A 19,337-nucleotide genomic window follows, 5' to 3' on the forward strand; every position below is an offset into this window, starting at 1 on the left:
CATACACACCATGTTTATAAACACACACAATGACTCTAGTAGAAGGGACTGGGCTGAGGCATGTGGACCTGGTAGGAAAAGGGTTAGAGGGCTGGAGATGTCTCTGTACTTGGGCGCACTTGCTGAGTTCAGATCCTAGCACACACATCAGGTAGTTCAAAACTGCTTGCAACTACAGCTTCCCAGGATCCAACGTCCTCTACTGGCCTTTGTGGGTACTGAATGCACATAGTGCACACACACAGAATCACACACACACACACTTACACATACACACACACACACAGATGAAAAATTATATTTAAAAAGGGGTCTTAAGCTACTTGTGACTTATGAAGACAAGGCTGAATGCCTTTTGGGGACACATTTCTCCTGGAGGTCACCATAGCCATATACACAATTAATTAGTGCTCGGGGCCCCAATGTGATGTCTGAGTTATGTTTCTGCTTGATGGTTCTTTTCTTCCAAGGTGTTAGTTTTGAGGCAGGATCTCTTGTCATGCTGTGTGGGTGCTTCAGGATAGCTGGCCTATGAGCTTTTGAACAATCCCCTTTGTCTCCATTTTGCATCTTACACCTCTACATCTGGATTTTTCTTCAGTTTCTGGGGACCAAACTCAGGCTGGCCTTCAACTAGCTATGTAGCAGAGCATGACCTTGAACTCGACTCTCCTGACCCCTGGCTCCAAGTGTTGGGATTACAGGCATGCACCATGGCTGACCTGATCTAACAGCACACAATCCTTTGTATGGTAAAGGCTCAAAGTAATGAAATGAGTTCCACGCTGTTTAACCCCATCTTTCCCAGATGTGTTTGACAATGGGATCTTAAACTCTGCGTATGTGGAACACACCTTGGGAAACCTCAATCCACAGGAGCAAGCAAGTACGTTTATGCTCTCTGGGATTTGGCTTCTTCCATTTGCTGTCCCCATCTCAGTCACACTGAGCTACACCGCCACACCCTCAGGATCGCGTCTGTTTTTAGACAGTCTTCCTTGCATCCTCTGCCCCATCCAAGCATAACCACAGCATCTCTGATGCTTCCTGTCCTCTTGCAGGCACAATAAATCGCTTCCTCCTGTGTTTCCAGTGTGCTTTAGTCAAACTTCATTCACTGTATTACACGTAATTGCTCTGAGAGCCTTCCCATACCGCTGGCTTCCTCATTAATAAGTCAAATAAATCTCTGGCATGTGCTCACTTGAAAAAAAAAAAGCAGTTTATTTCCGACAATGTTCTCTACTGGTCTGTGCACGTCTCATGGTGGCAAGGACAGGATGCTTTCTTTCTCTGTCCTCAGCAGTGATGACTTTGCCTGTCACATAACAGGTGTTTGTTGATTGACTATGCTCTTAACCCAGGGTAGCACCTTCTCTGTAACTTAGGATAAATATGATTTAAGATCACAAGCTAAAAGTCTAAAGCCAAACATGCTCAGATAGGAAGACTTCTGCTTTGAGACAGAAGTTTCTAGTAGCAGACCCATGAGAGCTTTCTCAACATCTGTTGGAGCAGGAAAGTTAGACAAGAAAGCAGGATCATAAAAAGCCCTGGAAAATGCCATGGCTAGAGCCCATCGGACACCATCTCTCGTGCACTGCTCAGGAAGCAGCATCCTGGCCAAGGGCACTGGCTGGGGCTGCCACACTCCTATCTACTCCAGGACCGGTTTGTTAGAGACGTGTCCACACAGGACACAGGTCCTTGTGGACCTTTGGGATGCTCTGCTTCCAGTTACAGAGAAGTATTTGCTCCCGACAATTACAAAACGCCATTTTATTTATTTTTTTCTTTTGTTCGGGTTTTTCGAGACAGGGTTTCTCTGTGTAGCACTGGCTGTCCTGGAACTCATTTTGTAGACCAGGCTGGCCTCAAACTCAGAAATCCACCTGCCTCTGCCTCCCAAGCGCTGGGATTAAAGGTGTGCGCCACCACTGCTCAGCTACAGAACACCATTTTTACAGGAGTGAAGAAACCTACCAACAGAGCTCCACGAAAAGGCGCACCACTGCCATGCAAATGGACTGTACCTCCTGGATGTGTGCTTGCTGACTTACAGCAGTCATGCCTCAGAGATAAGACAGCAATAATCCAAGTCACAAGGTTTTTGTAAAAAGGTTATCTGTTTGGATTTTTAATACAAATACAAAATGACTCAAACACCGGAAGAAATATCATACAAGCCAGTTACTCAATTTAAAAATAAAACAGAAAACAAATCCAACTAACAAATTTTAATTGACATTCCCTGTCTCCAGCCTAGATTAAAAAAACAGGAAATATCAATCCAATGTTTGTCCTTCTGAAGGAATCTTATTTTTCAAAGAGAAGAAAGCAATCCCTGAAATCTGGCAGGCGGTACCAGAGGCCACAGTTGTTCTGGTGAGTGTGGTACAAGTGGTTGCTGGAATACGGCCATCACCTCCAGCTGCTTGCTAATGATGGTCATCTGAGGCAGGTCAGCCCAGACACCATCGGACTCTGGCCAATTCCGCAGTCTGAGCCTCAGGGCTGGGAGCCGGGAGCCTTCCATTCCCCATCTTCACTGGATCTCACCCATGTACAGCCTCTTGTCACTGGATGCTGAGAGGACTGAGAGAGAAAGAGCGAGAGGAGACAATGAAGGCTGGGGGATCCTCGGGGCTCTAGAGCCCTGTGTTAAGAGACTATCGTGGGGCTGGTGAGATGGCCTTTGGAAGACCTCTGGAAGAGCTGCCAGTGCTTTTAATCACTGAACCATATCTCCAACCTCCAGGCTCATTCTTTTTTTTTTTCCTTCAGACGCACCAGAAAAGGGCATCAAATCTCATTACAGATGGTTGTGTCACCATGTGGTTGCTGGGAATTGAACTTAAGACCTCTGGAAGAGCAGTCAGTGCTCTTAACCGCTGAGCCATCTCTCCAGGCCCCAGGCTCATTCTTAATAAACTGTTAACACTGCTTCATACTGACTCTCCCTGCGGTCCCCTCCTGTGGTTTAAGTGTTGGGTTCACATCTGAAGAGCCTAGGATTTGGAAGGCTGAGGTAGGAGGATTACTCAAGTGAGGCCAGCATGGGACAGATAGTGAGCATCAGCTAAGACTACATAGTGAGTCCCCAGCTGCAGAAAAAGACTTTCAGTTTGACTTAGCAATGGTGGTGCACATCTTTAATCTCAGCACTTGGGAGGCAGAGGCAGGAAGAAAGCCAGGGCTCCACCCTGGAAAAATTAAAAAGGCTTCTAGGTCCATCTGAGTACTCATGTAAAAGCAACGGTTAGGCTAGTGTAGTACTGCTGTCTCCTCTATGCTGACAACTGCCTTCTTTTTGGTCGCCTGTCCCAGCCCCACCCCCACCCCATAAGCCCTCAAAACCCAAGTGTTAACACTGGAATCTACGTAACTGACTCCTGCCTGCCTCTGTACCCCTAAGGTCTTGGAGAGAGGTCACTTCCCATCTGGAGCAGTTAGGGCAGATGTAGACTTACTGATGGGCTCGTCGGGGTGGAAAGCCACTTCATTGATGGAGCCAGCGTGACCAGGCAGCTTATACAGGACCCTTCGGCTTGTGGTGTCCCACACGTACACAAACCTGCAAGATGCCACAACAAACACAGAGGGTCAGAGCATGTGGGCTGGAAGCAAAATGGAAATGCTTGGTTACTGAGCTAGGATGCTCTGAGCTTTAGAAACTAGGACTACACCAACTTCAAACCAAGAAACCTGAGGCTGGGCAGCAGTGATGCACACCTTTAATCCCAGCATTAGGATCTCTATGAGTCTGAGGCCAGCCTGGTCTACAGAGTTTGTTCCAGGACAGCCAGGGCTACACAGAGAAACCCTGTCTCAACAAAACTAATACAGCCCATGACTGATTATGCTATTTACAGAATTCTGCAATTACAGAAAGATCATACCTGCAATCCCAGCACTGGGAAGAGGGAAGCCAGGAGGACTATGGGTTTGAGGCCAGCCTACGACACACTGTGAGATGTTCTAAACCCCTCTATACTCAGTAAATAATCAGGGTTTATTAATTATATCCTATGCTCTCACAGGGTAGGCTCCAGAGTAACTGGGTAGCAGATTTGGAATAGTTGGGCATATTGGCACATGCCTATAAACCCAGCACTTGGTAGGAACAGCTGCAGGACAGGGAATTTAAAGGCCACTCTGGGGTACATAAGATCTAATTTGTCGAGCCTGTCTCGAAAAACCAAAAAAGAGTATAGCTTTATGAGAAAAATGAGAATATATGCAAAGTGTCTGGCACATAGGATTAATGATTGATATTATGAGTATATGTGCTATACAGCTAGAACCACATGAAGTCATGTGGTTGACCTGAATCCTCTTGGCCTGCCTGGCTGGTGCCTGTTAACAGGGCGGCAGAAGTTAGAGTGCACAAAAGGAAGTGATCTGTGAGCAGAGGGGAAACCCACCAGACCCAGGCACAGCTGGAAAGTGGTTCTCTGATTTGGATACTATCTCTCAAGTTCGCAGAAACCAGCATAAGCCTAGATCTCCAAGGGTTTACTTCAAGGCCTTGCTTGCGCCTCATGGCTGCCAATTACACGCTAAATTGAAAGGGGTTTCTTGTCCTCCCCACACTCGGGCATGTTACCATTTGGTAGAATCCAGGCTACTTATATAACAGAACTGACTGCTGACTTCAGGCTATCGGAGTGGCCTGTGAAATCCAGCCAAGCCCAGCAAGGAGGCAGGCTTTCCTTCTGACCAAGCCACGCGTCCTCTTTTAAGGATTGGTATGGAGGAAGAGGAGCGAGAAGACATTATAAATCAGATGTGAGCTGGGCATGCTAGCATATTCCTGCTCTGAGTTCAAGGCCAGCTCGGTGTACACAGTGAGTTTGAAAACAACCAGAAATACATAACGAGACCTTGTCTTGAAACAAACAAAACCAAAAAAGTTTCTAAGCATGTTCCCAAAGGGAACCCTGAGCTGTGCTGAAAGCTATGAGCTGGGGAAGAGCTCTGCTTACAGGCCTCTACACTGAACCTCCAGGAGTCATGGACAATCTCTGTCCTTGGCACTCAGAATCCCTACTCCATCTGATTTCCTCCCAAGTGCACAGCACCACAGACACCAAAGCCAACCTGTATCTGACAGGGGAATCTGCCCTCTTTCCCGTTCACATAACGCCTTGAGCCACACTCAGGAAAGTCTAGTAACTTGGCAGAGATGGAAGCTACCGAGCCCACTTTCCTCAGCGATGTTGGCACTTTCCACTGAGCCTGGATCTGGCTCTGAGTCATCTTTAACACTGGCAGCTATGAACAAATGTTGGGTTGATACAAGGGTGGAAATTTTTTTTTTTTTCCTTCGAGACAGAGTTTCTCTGTGTAGCCCTGGCTGTCCTCGAACTCAGAAATCCGCCTGCCTCTGCCTCCTGAGTGCTGGGATTAAAGGCGTGTGCCACCACGCCCGGCTACGAGGGTGGAATTTGATTGTCACCTCTGACCTAGGAATTCATCCTTGAAACAGCAAGTCGGAATTCAAGCATCTACTAGCAGTACCCTGGGTTTACAGAGGATGTCAAAAGATCGCCTCTGATTGTGAGAGCCATTCACAGGAATGTCCTAACATGTCTGGCTAAATGTAAGGAGGTAAAATACTAATAAAAGTTAAAATATGAAGCAAAGAGCAATGTGTCATGGGAGGAAGGGGGAGGGGGGAAGGGAGGAGGGAGCACTGAGGGAGCACCATGGATAGCTCAGAGAAGTAGCAGAGTGGTTACTGGGTAGACACTCTAGAGAGCAGAGAGGGAGGCATGAGAGGACAGCCTTTAATGTATGGATGATGCGAAGAAAGCAGAGACACTGGGAAGATCACGAGTCTCCAACAGATATAAACACAGTCAACTCTCTAGGCCTAAAAACAAACAGAAAACTCTGTTTGTCTAACATGTGTTATAATAACCCTTTATCTTCATATGGTTTCATCTCTGAGAGGCCCTCAGTCACGTGGGCAGCTGTACCCATTGCCTTCACACTCAGGCGTTAGATGTGTGGCCCACACAGCCACTCCGATCCCACCTTACACCGAGAGATCCTTACCTGTCTGCTGAGCCAGCTGCTATCTTGCTTCCATCTGGGGACCAGGAACATCTCAGGAGGTTCTGGAATGAACAGAAAACCCATGAACAATCAATGTGCCAAACTCTTCTTGCTGCACAAAGGTCAACTGACTTCATTTCCTACCAGACTGTTGTCAGCCCTCACACTGCTACTCAAAACAGCATGCTTTGTAATTTCATTTATTTGTCTTTAAATATTTATCTTATTTCTAAAAAAAAAAAAATTTTTATTTATTTATTGGTTTTTCTAGACAGGGTTTTTCTGTGTAACAACATCCCTGACTGTCCTAGAATTTGCTCTGTAGACCAGGCTGGCCACAAACTCATAAAGATCTGCCTGCCTCTGCCTCTCGAGTGCTGGGGGAATCAAAGCATGAGCCACTATGGCCTGGTTTTCCTTATTTATTATTAATCTAAGTGTATTATTTTAGGTGATTTATCTGCAAGTATGTTTGGGCACCACATGTGTGACTGAGGAGTCCATACAGGCATCACATCCCCTGGAAGTGGCATTACAGACAATTGTGAGCTGCTCTGTGGTTACCAGGAAGCAAACCCTGGTCCTCTGCGAGGGCAGCCAGTGCTTTTAACTGCTGAGGCAACTCTCCAGCCTGCTTTGTAATTTTATAACACATAAACACTAGATGCAGAGATGCTTAATCTAGTTATTAAGAACAAATCTGTCGACAAAAATTTGTTCTGCCTTTAAATGAAGGCTCCCTTAGCTCCATCTACCTTGATTCTATTAAAATATTTTAAAAAAATTATCTTGTTTTTATTTTTCTTTGCTATTTATCTTGAAGAAGAAAAACAAACAACAACAACAAAACCCCACCAAACACAACAGAAATAAAATTCATTTATAAAGTAAAGCAGTATTGGTAAGCTCCTGAAGGGAAGCCACTGACATCTCTAACAAGCTCTCGACAGAGAAGCTGTCTCCAAAGGAGCTGCCTGGGACACCTGAGGGCTAGAGAAAAAGCTCCTGAACTCGAGCCGTCTCCATGTAAGGGGAACAGATACAGACCCTGAGCTCTAACAGCTGGTATCTGGGTAACAGCGACGGGGGCCTGGGCCACAGATTGAGATTCTCAAGGAATTAAAGGCCAGGAATGAATGCCCGGTCAGGGAGGTACTGAAGTTAGAAGTCTAGGAATGAATGAGAATGGGCCCCAGAGCTGGCTATCTGTGAGATTGTCTTTTCTTAATACACCACACTAATTTTACTTCTGGCTAAAAGAACTGTGAGCCAGGCCTGGGGGCAGCTCCTGTAATCTGAGCACATGGGAAGTTGGTCAGGAGGAAGGGCAGCTTTGATGAAGAATTAAATCATAGCTGGGCAGTGGTGGCGCACGCCTTTAATCCCAGCCCTTGTGAGGCAGAGGCAGGCGGATTTCTGAGTTCGAGGCCAGCCTGGTCTACAAAGTGAGTTCCAGGACATCCAGGGCTATACAGAGAAACCCTGTCTCAAAAAAAAAAAAAAAAAAAAATTAAATCATTCTTAGTGAGTCAACAACTCTATCCTGAGCACCGCTTTAAATGTTTCTTCAAATCAAACGCACAGTAAAACCAACCCCTGTGGCAAGCCCTACTCACCTTTTCAAAGTTGTGGACATTTCCTTGAAATATCTTCACACATCTCTCTTTGGGAGCAAATGGCCGGACATCCCAGACACGAACTACAAAGCAAATCCAAACCAGTCAAGCAGCAAATACAACCAGGGCCAGCAGCTTCCACGTCAATAACAAAACTGTCTTCTGGGGGAGGAGGACTGCCCAACAGGACACAATACTAACTGCGAAGGCTCCTTCTTTCCTTCTCCCAGTGGGAACAATCTACACTAAAGCTCGGGCCACCATGACGGTCGGTCCTTCTCATTAAGCTAAGGGCACAGAGGAGAGCTGAAGAAGTAGGAGGGACCGATGAGAAACAGTTGGGGATTTGCAGCAGAATACAGTTAAATCTGTCTGTCTGACACACGCACACATACATGCATACACGCACGCATTTGCACAGGCATTCAAAAACACACCATTTTTGGGCGGTGGGGAGTGAAGCAAGATGCTCAATGCAAATTTGACTTTAAGGTCTGCCTGGATCTTAGAAAACCCAAAGTCAAAGAAATATTTCCCAAATGATTTCTCTGACAGAGTCATGTCCATCAAAGTTTAAATATGGCAATCAGTTTTTTTTAACTAAAAAAAAGTTCTGGGCTGGAGAGATGCCTCAGGGGTTAAAAGCAATGACTGCTCTTCTAGAGGTCCTGAGTTCAATCCCAGCAACCACATGATGGCTCAAAACTATCTGCAATGGGATTTGATGCCTTGCTCTGGTGTGTCTGAAGACAGCTATAGTGTAATCATATTAATAAAATAAATAAATCTTGGGGAAAAAAAGTTAAAAAAAAAAAAAAAAAGGCCTGGGGCTACAGAGCCAGCCCAGTGCTTAGGAAGACTTGTTGGGCCAGGCGTGGTGGCACAAGCCTTTAATCCCAGCACTCGGGAGCAGAGGCAAGGCTCAAACTCAAGCAATCACGTTTGATGGCCGGCAGCTTAACTAGCTGAGCAGCAGCACCACTTCCCACCGCACACAGTTAATGCTAAAGGCCCCAGAAGAGCTGCTGTCCAAAGTTACCTGTGTTGTCCATTGCATTGGACAGGAGATACGAGCCTTCAGAACTCAAGCTCAGGCCAGTTACAGAGTCCGCATGGCCTCTCATGGTGTAGGTTAACTTGTTTTGGCGTAGGTCCCAGACCTGTAAAAAATGCAAAACTTCATTCAGGATTCAAACTGAAAAACAGCAGAGAAAGGCCAGGTATGGTGGCAGACACCTTTAATCCCAGCTCTCTGTGATTTTGAGACCAGCCTGGTCTACATAGTAAGCACCAGGATAGCTAGAGTGACATAGACACTGTCCCAGAAAAGGAAAGAAAGGAATGAGAAAAACAGCAGAGAAGCTGGGACAGACATGGTGGCTCAGGACTCTAATCAGCACTTGGGAGGCAGAGATAGACAGATCTCCATTGAGTTCATGACCAGCCTGGTTTACATAGCCAATCCAGAACAAACAGGGCTACAGAGAGAGACCTTGCCTTAAAAACAGTAACAAACAGACCACAAACAAAATGAGTCTGTAGAGGCGAGGCTCAGAGGGTCAGGATGTTTGCTGATCTTGTGTAGGATCTGGGTTTGGTTTCCACCATCGACACAGCGGGTCACTGACTGTAATTATCATTCCAAGGGGGATCCAGTGGCCTCTTTTGGTACTTGACTCGCGCACACGCACACAGAGGCAAAACATCCATATACATCATTTAAAATTAAAAAATCTAAGAAATGAGAAAAAAACCTACATAAAACCAGATGGCAGCTTAGTGGTTTATGTCTCATTCCAGCACTCAGGAAGCAGATGAAGGAGGACTTTGAAATCAATTTGAACACCACAGAGTTCCAGAGTAACTTGGCCATGAGACCATTTCACCCCCACTCCAAGTCAAGAGCATACCTTGTGGGGAGAGGCAGAAGGATCAAAAACAAGGATACTCTGAACTATATAATGTACTTTTGTTTCAAAACAAAATTAAAAAAACCTCATACTAATAAAAGTGCGAAAGGCTGGGCACAGTGGCGTATTCAGGAGCATCACCTGGGAAACATGCAGAACTGCGGGGAGTTCCAGGCCAACCAGGGACACTCGGGAAAACTGACAATGAGACAAAATGAACACAATGCCCGAAAGAAATTATTATATAACGTAAACAAGAAACTGGAAACACTGTGTAAGATTTTCCATCTTATGTCACATATATGAATATAGAAGCAGTGCATACACATGTGTATATGCACACATACATGTAGAAAAGAAAAGGAAAAGCATATTTATGCAAAGAACCCTTCTGAGCCTCCTCTGCAGACAAACACAGAATATGTAGGTGCCTGTCCTTTGCTGTTTGTTGTAGCTGAGGTTAAAGTCCAGGGTTCTGTGCAGCACCAGTGAAGCACATCTCAGTCTCAACAGTATCTACATCTTCTGCACATGTCTGTCTGTTTTTTATATGTTTTGTGGTGCTAGAGATTGAACCTAGGGGCTCAGGCAGACCAGGCAAGTGCTCTTCCATTCTAAAGATTACAAATAAGAATGCTTTGCATATGCCTGGGACATGGCAGGCTCTAAATATTATTGAGCATTTCCTAAAAATAACTCAAGCCAAAATATAAAAATATTTACATAATAGGCGATTAAGCAAATATGTAAAAATCAACATTAACACTAACAAAAATAGCCTGGATGTCACAAGAAAAAAGATTAGCCATTTTGTGAAGGTCATTGGTATCACAAAAAACTTCATTTAATACTGTCATGTAATTTTTCTAAATGAATAAAATAACTAACATCTCCTAAATGAAGGCAATTACTTTTTTTCAGAAAGAAGTTGGGTAATGCATGTATGATGTAAGAAATCTGAATAGTGGGGCTGGAGGGGTTAAAATGCAGCGGTTAAAAGCAGGCACTGTTCCAGAGTACCCCACTGGGGGGCTAGCAGCCACAAGATAACTTAGCTCTAAGGGTTCAGGTACTCTCTTCTGCCTCCGGAGGATGCATATACACATGTACGCACACACGCATGCACATACAAACCCACTGAGTGTTTAAATGTATGTCTGTAACGCTAGCTCTCAGAAGGTGCAGGTAGGAAGGTGCAAGTGTCAGAACCTACCTACTAAACAAACAAAACAAGTTGGGTGTGGTGGTGAACACCTTTAATCTCAGGATCAAGAAGCAGAGGCAGAGCCGGCGTGGTGGCGCATGCCTTTAATCCCAGCACTCGGGAGGCAGAGGCAGGCTGAGTTCGAGGCCAGCCTGGTCTACAAAGTGAGTTCCAGGACAGCCAGGGCTATACAGAGAAACCCTGTCTCGAAAAAAACCAAAAAAAAAAAAAGAAGCAGAGGCAGAGAACTATCTAGAGTTCAAGGCCAGTCAGAGGTACAGATTTACTGTGATCCCCAAACCAGAAGACTTAGCTTAGAAAGATAAGAGTGCATGGCTATGAGAATCAGGATGCTTTCCAGAAACACAGGAAGGATATTCTAGAATACAGAGCTAAATTTAAATGCAATATTCTTGGACTATATTTGTACATTCCTCATATTTGAGATAAGTTCAAATTTCAAAGCAAAACTGGCACAGATCAACATTCAATGGCAAGGACTTACTCTCTGCAAAGAACCTGCCCTACAAGAAGGTATAACGTGCTGTCTTCCGAGAAGATAGGAAACTGATACACAAGGACCTGACAGACCTCAGACCTATACTAAACAAGGTTCATAGACTACCAGCAGCAGCAGTCATGTTGTTTGTAGTCAGAAGATGTCATTAACACGAGATGGTTCTAAGCCTGTCTGTCTGTCCTTGTGGTATAGATAGAAGAATCAAATTCTTGTAGCTTAACTAAAAAGAAGCCAGTCCCCGCAAAGGTACACACTCATATACTCCATATATGGAAAAGGAAGTACAGGACAGACACAATGGCTGATAGACATTAGGATGGGACACGGCATAAAGGGCACAATGTAAACTTTTTTTGGGTGGAAACTGTCCTACACTCTGGTTATCTGTAGTTTATTTATTTTTATTTTATATCCAATAGTTCTACCTACATGCATGTCTGTGTGAGGGAGTCAGATCCCCTGGAACGGGAGTTATAAACAGTTGAGAGCTACCCTGTGGGCGCTGAGAAGTCAACCTGGGTCCTCTGGAAGAACAGCCAGTGCTCTTAATCACCGAGCCATCTCTGGTTACATACCAGTTTTTTGTTTTCTTTTGGAGATAAGGTCTTATTATGTTGTCCAGGCTGCTCTCAAGCTTGTGAGCCTCTTGCCCTAGCCTCCCTGGGCTAGCACTATAGACTATAGATGTGAGCCACTATCTAGGTAAGCATTAACATCTCTTAAACGGTGTGTATAGCACTCTGCCTGCATGTACACCTGCAGGCCAGAAGAGGGCATCAGATCCTGTTACAGATGGTTGAGCCACCATGTGGTTGCTGGGAATTGAACTCAGGACCTCTGGAAGACCAGCCAGAGTTCTTAACCACTGAGCCATCTCTCCAGCCCAAGCACTAACATAAAATAAGTACATACCAAATTAGCATTACATGTATTTATTCATTTATTTGGAGAGGGTGCCCACACTCATGGAGGTGAGAGGACAGCTTACAGAAGTCAGCTCTCTCCTTTCACCACATGGCCATGAGGGAGTAAATTTATATCCCTTGCCTCTGGAATGGTAACAGGTCATGTCTTAGCTACTTTCCTGTTGCTTGGTAAAACTAACAGGACAAAAGGAATTTTCAGAAGGGTTAATCTGGCTCCTGATCTGAGGGTACTCCCAGTGAGGGAGTGAGGGACATGAGACAACTGGTTGCAATGTGTCAGCAGTCAGAAAGCAGAGAGCAAGGATGCTGGTGCTCAGCTTGCTAGCTTCTTTACCTGCAGGCTGAGACCCAGGGAATGGTACCCTACATTACAGTGACCAATCCTTCAATCGCTCACAGGCATGCCCAGAAATTAGTCTCCCAGGAGATTCTAGACCCACCTGTCAAGGAGACAATACTAACCATCACAGGTGACCTTTCAAAGAACTGCAGCTATAGATCCACAGTAGCAGAGGTCCCGCTATTAGAAACAACCAGGGGACAAGGAACTGAAGAATGAAAGGGAAGGAAGAAATTAAATAGTACCGAAAACTTTTCAAAGTGCTTTTTATAAATTTGCGTATGACTGTGGATCCAAACTCTGGGTTCTGTCTGTCTGTCTACTCTTCACATACTGGAGACAATGTTACCATCACCATCTCCACCACCAACTTCCTTCACGATGTACTGTTGTGAAGGTATAATCCAGAGTGACCGCAACACGATGTTGAAGGGCGTCCTCTGATCTTATGTCTACCTCTCAACTGCTTGGATTGCTGGCAGGCCTCACCCCCCAGTTGTATTTGAAGCTGGAGATAAAGTTCAGGGCTTTGTGCATGCCATGGAAGCACTCTACCCTTTGAACTGCAGCTACAGCCATCTATTTTTTTTTTCTTGGCATTTCATCATGGCTGTCTCTACTAAGAGGAGCAGGGAAGGACATCCTCAACTACATACAAAGCTTGACTCAGATCTGAAGCCTGGGCTACATAAGATGCCTGTGTGGGCACGTGTGTAAAAGCAAAGGAGAGAGGGGTTGGGGGCAAGATAGTCTCTGAGCTCCTCACAGACTCAAAATAGGCAGATGCAGAGGCAGACAGCAAGTGCAGCCCCAGAACTGCCTGTAAACTGGCACTTGCCATGTCTAGGGCTGAACCTCCCAACACCATGGGGAGACACTGAGTCTTCGCCACCTTAGCAGCTCACTCGAGAAAACTGGGGCTTAAAGGAGCTGAAGACTAGGTGGCAATCACAACGCTAGAAAATGGTAGGGCTGGGTCTAGAACCCAAGACAAGTTCCTTGTAAGCCCAAGTGATACTGTACCACCAAACGCTCATGGCCTTTCTGATGTCTTTTGTCTCTTCTTGGACAAGCTTAGGAAACTTCCTTTCCACAGTGTCAAAGAGAGCCACACGAAAGGATGAAGGTAGACAGTCACAAACTAATCCCTCTGTCATTAGACCAGAGAGCTCAAAACAGTTTTCAAAGTCTTTAGCAGGATGAGATGACTCAGTAGGTAAGGCACCTGCTACCATATCTGATAGTTTGAGGTCAATCCCCAGGACCCAGAGGGTAGAAGGGAACTGACTGCAAATTGTTTTATGCCCTTTGCATACAAAATTAAGTATAATTTAAATAAACAATAGAATAAACAATGTCTAGTCAGGGAATGAATCTTCTCTTCTCTTCTCAGACAGGGTCTCTCTTTGTAACTCTGTCTGGGAACTCAATACATAGACCAGGCTGGCTTTGAACTCCTAGAGATCCATTTACCTCTGCCTCCTGAGTGCTGATGTTAAAGGAATGAGTGTTCACCAGGCCTGGCCATACACTTATCTTTTTCACAGTTCCCTCTACCCAGGATTTCACACTTCATACTAATCACCTGACCCTTGGTAGCATTTATTTTTTAAAGTATAAATAGAGTTTATTCAGGGCATGGGGAGGGGAGTTGAGAGGGCAGTAGAGACAGAGAAAGGCAGAGAAAGACAGAGCAGAGGAGTAGAGGCCAGACATGAGCATGTGTGTGTGTGTGGGGGGGGTGGGGGTGGGGGGGCGTGGGAGCGAGAGGACAGAGCAAGAGAAGTACATTTATTTATTTATTATATGCAACCTTTACTTAGGATTAGAACAGCACAGAAAGAAAGTAAATTTCACTTTCTTCCTTTTAGTTGTCATTAAGTGCCAACCTCTTGCGGTTTCAACATTTAAAAAAAGAGTAGCTTCTGATATATAGGTGAAAGATAAACAAATATACCTTGATGTCATTGTCTATTCCACCAGAGATAATCTGGTCACTTGTGTCATTGAAGGTCACAGCCAACACCTGGTACGTGTTCTGAAATGTCTGGACAGCTGCTTTCTTCCGGATGTCCCAAAGCTAAAGCAGAAAACAAGCACCGTAAGTAACACCGTTCTCAGGGCAGCCACAGCAGGCACAGCGCATCCTCCACTCAGCCTCAGATGAGCAGGAGACACTACACTCTTGCTAATGCTCCACAGTGCAGCTCTTCCTCACCTGAAACCAAAGTCCACCACGCTACCTCCTTCCCACCCAAGCTAGTATAGCAAATTGCTAAACAGCCAAGCTTGCCCACAAGGCCACATGTCTGATAAACTTTCAAATAAACAGAACATGGGATGGAGAGATGGCTCAGTGATTAAGAACACTGGCTGCTCTTCCAGAGGACCCACGTATGATTCCCTGCTCCCATATAGCAGCCAATTCCAAAGGATCTGACTCCCTCTTCTGGTTTCCAAAGGCATCAGTCATGCAAGTGGTGCAGACAGACAGACATGCAGACAACAAACCTATACACATAAAATAAATATAAATAAATCTTAAACAAACAAAACCAGTATGTAAAACGTAAAGACAAACCATATATAAGTAAGTGTCAGGAACAAATAAGACCTAGATGATGCCCAAACTGTTCCTCCTGCTTGCTAAAGAAAGAGGACCGTGTGTGTTCAGCTAAGTTTCTAAACCGTTCTCTGCATTCCATCAGCAACGCCAGATGATGCAGACTTAGCAAGGTTGTAACTACACTGTTTTGATCTCACAGCATCCTCAGTGCTTTCATTATGAAACAAGAGTAGCCCATGAAGTGAGATCACAGTTTCTCACACAATGGAAGGCTGCTGGAACAAGTCATTTTAGTAATATTTTCACTCTCTGTCTTTCTAAGGAGACAGTTTGCTACATAGGGCCCCAAACTCCTGGCCTCAAGGATTCCTATTGTCTCAGGCCCCCACCCCCAAGTAGCTGGTACCAAAGACACATGCCACAGCTAAGCTCAGACCTTTTGTTAAAGTGTGAATAAACAATGTGTACCTATGTTCTCAGCTTCTGAAAGGCTGAAGGAAGCCAACTGCTTAAGCTCAAGAGTTTGAGGCTCTCTAGGCCACACAGCAGCCTGTTCAAATACCTGAATTAAAAAGAAAAAAAACCCAACAAACCAAACCAAAAAACCATCCCCTTCAAAAACCTCCCAAAGCTTGAAAAAACAGTGCAAGTGCATATGTGCTTGTGTGTGTCTGAATACACATGTGTGTAAGGATGCATGCCCTCTACTGGTCGTCACCTTAATTTTGAGACACATATATGCATATAAGACTCACACAATACAAACAGCAAATCAACTGATGGTACACATTGCTTATTTTCACTTTAACAAAAGACTCTGAGGCAAGCTGTGGCATGTGTACCACGGTATTTTAGTACTGGTAAATATGGAATAAACAAGAGATGGGATATGGACCAGTAAGACCAGAGAGTATCCTAGGTCAGAACACTAGGGCCAGAGTGAGATCAAACCCCCAAGAGGGCTGTAAGAGCAGCGTTACTCAGCAGGTAACGCTGCTTGTCAGCAAGCCTGAGGACCTGCGTCTGATCCCTGCGGCCCACACAGTAGGATAGAACTGACTCCTCCAAGCTGTTCTCTGGCCTCCACATGCACAGCATGGTATGCATGCCCCACCTCCCCCAGTACACAAACAGGTGAAAAATTTAAAAAGGCTAGATTAAAAAAAGTGTTTGCTAGATACCTGAGCACTTGGGTTCAGATAGACCCCCAAGACCCAGGAGCAAGCTGGCAGGGCAGTGCCCAGTGCTGGGGAGATGGTGCAGGATCACAAGGCTTGCAGTTGGCTACAGTTGCTCAACAGATGAGCTCCAGGTCAGTGAGAGACTGTCTCACAGAGTAGGTGAAAAAGAGGAAAACCCTGAAAGCTGACCTGTGGCTTTCACCTGTGTGAGTGTAGCACAGGCATGCACCCCACACATCCTGAGGAGGTGGAGGCAGGAAGAAAAGTTAGTACAGTGCAAGGTGGGGTTGGGGTGGCCTAGCTGAGGCCCTGCCTCAAAACAAAAGAACCGCCGTAGTCAGGGTTTCTGTTGCTGTGATAAAAGCAACCTGCAGAGGTTCGTGTCAGTTTATGTTTCCTGGTAGTTGTTCATCAGTAAGGAAAGCAGGGCAGGATCCCAAGCAGCTTGGGAACATGGAGGCAAGGCCTCGTCATCAATCAAGGAGCTATACCCCACAGGCTGCCTACAGGCACACTTCCCAAGGACATCTGCTCAACCAAGCCTCCCTTTCCAAATGACTCTAGCTGTGTCAAGCTGACAGAAAACTAGGCAGCACAAAGCCCAACCCACAGCAAAAGAACATGAAAAGCTCAACACGATAGTTTAAAAAAAGAAATGCAAATAAAAACAGTTACTCTGGCATGGTAGTACACTGCAGAGGCTGGCAGGACCCTGTGTTGAGGCCAGCCTGGTCTATATAGTGAGTTCCAGGACAGCTGGGGCTACATAGAGAATATGCTTAAAAAAAAAAATCAAAACAAACAAAACCCAAAAGCAACAAACAAAACCTAACAAAAAAGATACTATGATCATGATTTTATTTTTATTTTAGTTTTTTGGGGACAGGGTTTCACTATGTAGCTTTGGCTAACCTGGAACTCATCCCATAGCCCAGGCTAGCATGCCCAGCAGGACAGCTACTTTAATAAAAACAGACTGGGCTGGGTAGTAGAGGTGCGTGTCTTTAATCCCAGCACTCCAGGGTTGCGGGCTAGAGGCAGGCGGATCTTAGTTTGAAGCTAGCCTGATCTACTGAGTGAGTTTCCAGGACAGCCAGGGCTACACAGAGAAGCCCTATGTGGGAAAAACAAACACACACAGGACAGTGCAGCATGCTTACAGCTCAGCACTGTGGAGGCTGAGGGAGGCAGAGCACTTCCAATCTCAAGCCAGTCTGGACCACACAGTAAGTCTGTCTTTTTTTTTTTTTTTTTTGGTTTTTCGAGACAGGGTTTCTCTGTATAGCCCTGGCTGTCCTGGAACTCACTTTGTAGACCAGGCTGGCCTCGAACTCAGAAATCCACCTGCCTCTGCCTCCCAAGTGCTGGGATTAAAGGCGTGTGCCACCACGCCCGGCGTAAGTCTGTCTTGAAACCAATCAACTAACTAACCACAGCCAAAAGTGCCAGGCACTGTAGTACGCAGTACGGTCATCTGAACTTGGAGGCCAGCCTGGTCACAAAGTGCAGACTCAGTCTCACCACAGACATCTCTAATCCTAGCACCCAAGAGGCTTACACAGGGAGGTGGGGCTTCTGTACACGGTAGAACCCTGCCTCAAAAAACTAAACAAAAAAAGCCAAGAATCCCTTCTCCTTCTGCTCCATTCCCAAGCAGCATGACCAGAGAAGTGGAAGACCACACTCAGCTGAAACAAGGTCTTTGTATACGTGTTTGTAGTGCACAAGCACTTATGCACAAGCTGAACACTGACACTGGGTGCCTTTCCACCTTACACACTGAGGTGGGGTCTCTAAGCCCAAAGCTCGTCACTTCAGCTAGTCTGGCAAGCCAGCCTGTCCTATGGATTCCTGTCTCTGCTGCCAGTGCACTGGGATTACAGCAGGCCACCAGGCTCAGCATCTTTCTCACTTCGAGGTGGGTGTCTGAGCTCTGCTCACCATGCTTGCACAAAAACCATGTTTTCTTAGCCTGGAAAAGATGATGAGTCTGCTGTACCATGTAGCTGTCATGTAAATTACATTGGTACACTGCAGTGTGCTTGGGGTAAGTGGACTCCAGAAACGGAGGACTCTTCTGTTGTCTCCTCCAAATCCCCATCCTGAGTCAAGCTGGCTCTGTAATGTGGAGATGGAGAGATAGCAGGCAGCTAAGAGGACCGATCCTGTGCCTTGAGGACATCGAGAAGGTAACCAATGCCAACAGGGTCACTACTGTTTATCCCATGGTATAAAAATGCCCATCGTGGGAACCAGAAGCTCAGCCGTAGGAGAACACTCAGGATGAACTCCAGCAGACTGCCTCAACTTCCCCAGTCCACTGCTGCAGGGCCGTCATGTGAGCTTGGATTTGATGATTTCCCTTGTCTCTTTCTCAGGCAGGCCACCTCAGGTCTCTGATGGCCATTATGAACTGATTCGAGGATGTCTGTTACATGCTGTTTCTTCTTTTCCGTTTGCTTTTTCTGTATTTAATAAGCTCACTCATTAGAATCCAAAGGTTCAGCTATCACAGGTCATTTGTTACAGCCATCATAGATCACACTGTACAGAAAGACAGCCAAGGCTGGCCTCAAATTTGAGATCTTCCCCTGACACTAAGATTGTAGCTTGGTCTCATTTTAGTTGTAGGAAACGCCCAGAACAGGCAATTAGATCCAATGGCAGTAGCCGGGAGTTGAATATAGGATGGAAACAGAAGCGACTTCTTAAAGGGGTTGGGGTTTCTTGGGAGATGATGAAATGTTTGGGTATCAGTCACTTTAGTTTTTATTTCCTTTACTTAAATACTAGATACCTCTGTGTATGCCAGGCACGGTCTCTACACTGAGTCACAGACCGAGTCTTGCTCTTACTGTATAAGATTTCAGGGTGAATTTAAGTTTATCTCAAAAAAAAAAAAATCCATAGAAAACAGTACTTCCTAGTTTTCCTACAGACATTAGCTGTATGTATAATCCTCCAGAAAAGTCCAGACTCCTTGGCTTAGAAGCCAAGGCCTTGAGTTCCCAGAG

At 45.5% G+C, this 19,337-nt stretch overlaps 1 protein-coding gene across 1 annotated transcript in view; it reads right to left on the minus strand.

Moving 5' to 3' along the window:
• Positions 1 to 2,222: 2,222 nt before the first annotated feature.
• The window catches only part of Snrnp40 (small nuclear ribonucleoprotein U5 subunit 40), a 28,587-nt gene continuing 11,472 nt past the window's right edge, over positions 2,223 to 19,337 (minus strand). Inside the window, exons 5-10 of the mRNA XM_021159454.3 lie at positions 14,534 to 14,656; positions 8,716 to 8,836; positions 7,677 to 7,759; positions 6,061 to 6,122; positions 3,471 to 3,574; positions 2,223 to 2,595 (exon numbers count right to left, since the gene is read on the minus strand). Of these exons, the coding sequence (XP_021015113.2) occupies positions 2,546 to 2,595; positions 3,471 to 3,574; positions 6,061 to 6,122; positions 7,677 to 7,759; positions 8,716 to 8,836; positions 14,534 to 14,656 (543 nt within the window). The 3' untranslated portion in view covers positions 2,223 to 2,545. The remainder of the gene's footprint in view (positions 2,596 to 3,470; positions 3,575 to 6,060; positions 6,123 to 7,676; positions 7,760 to 8,715; positions 8,837 to 14,533; positions 14,657 to 19,337) is intronic.

This window comes from Mus caroli, unplaced genomic scaffold (genome assembly GCF_978045245.1).
Source record: "Mus caroli unplaced genomic scaffold, Mus_caroli_1 scaffold_6, whole genome shotgun sequence".
NCBI lineage: Eukaryota > Metazoa > Chordata > Mammalia > Rodentia > Muridae > Mus > Mus caroli.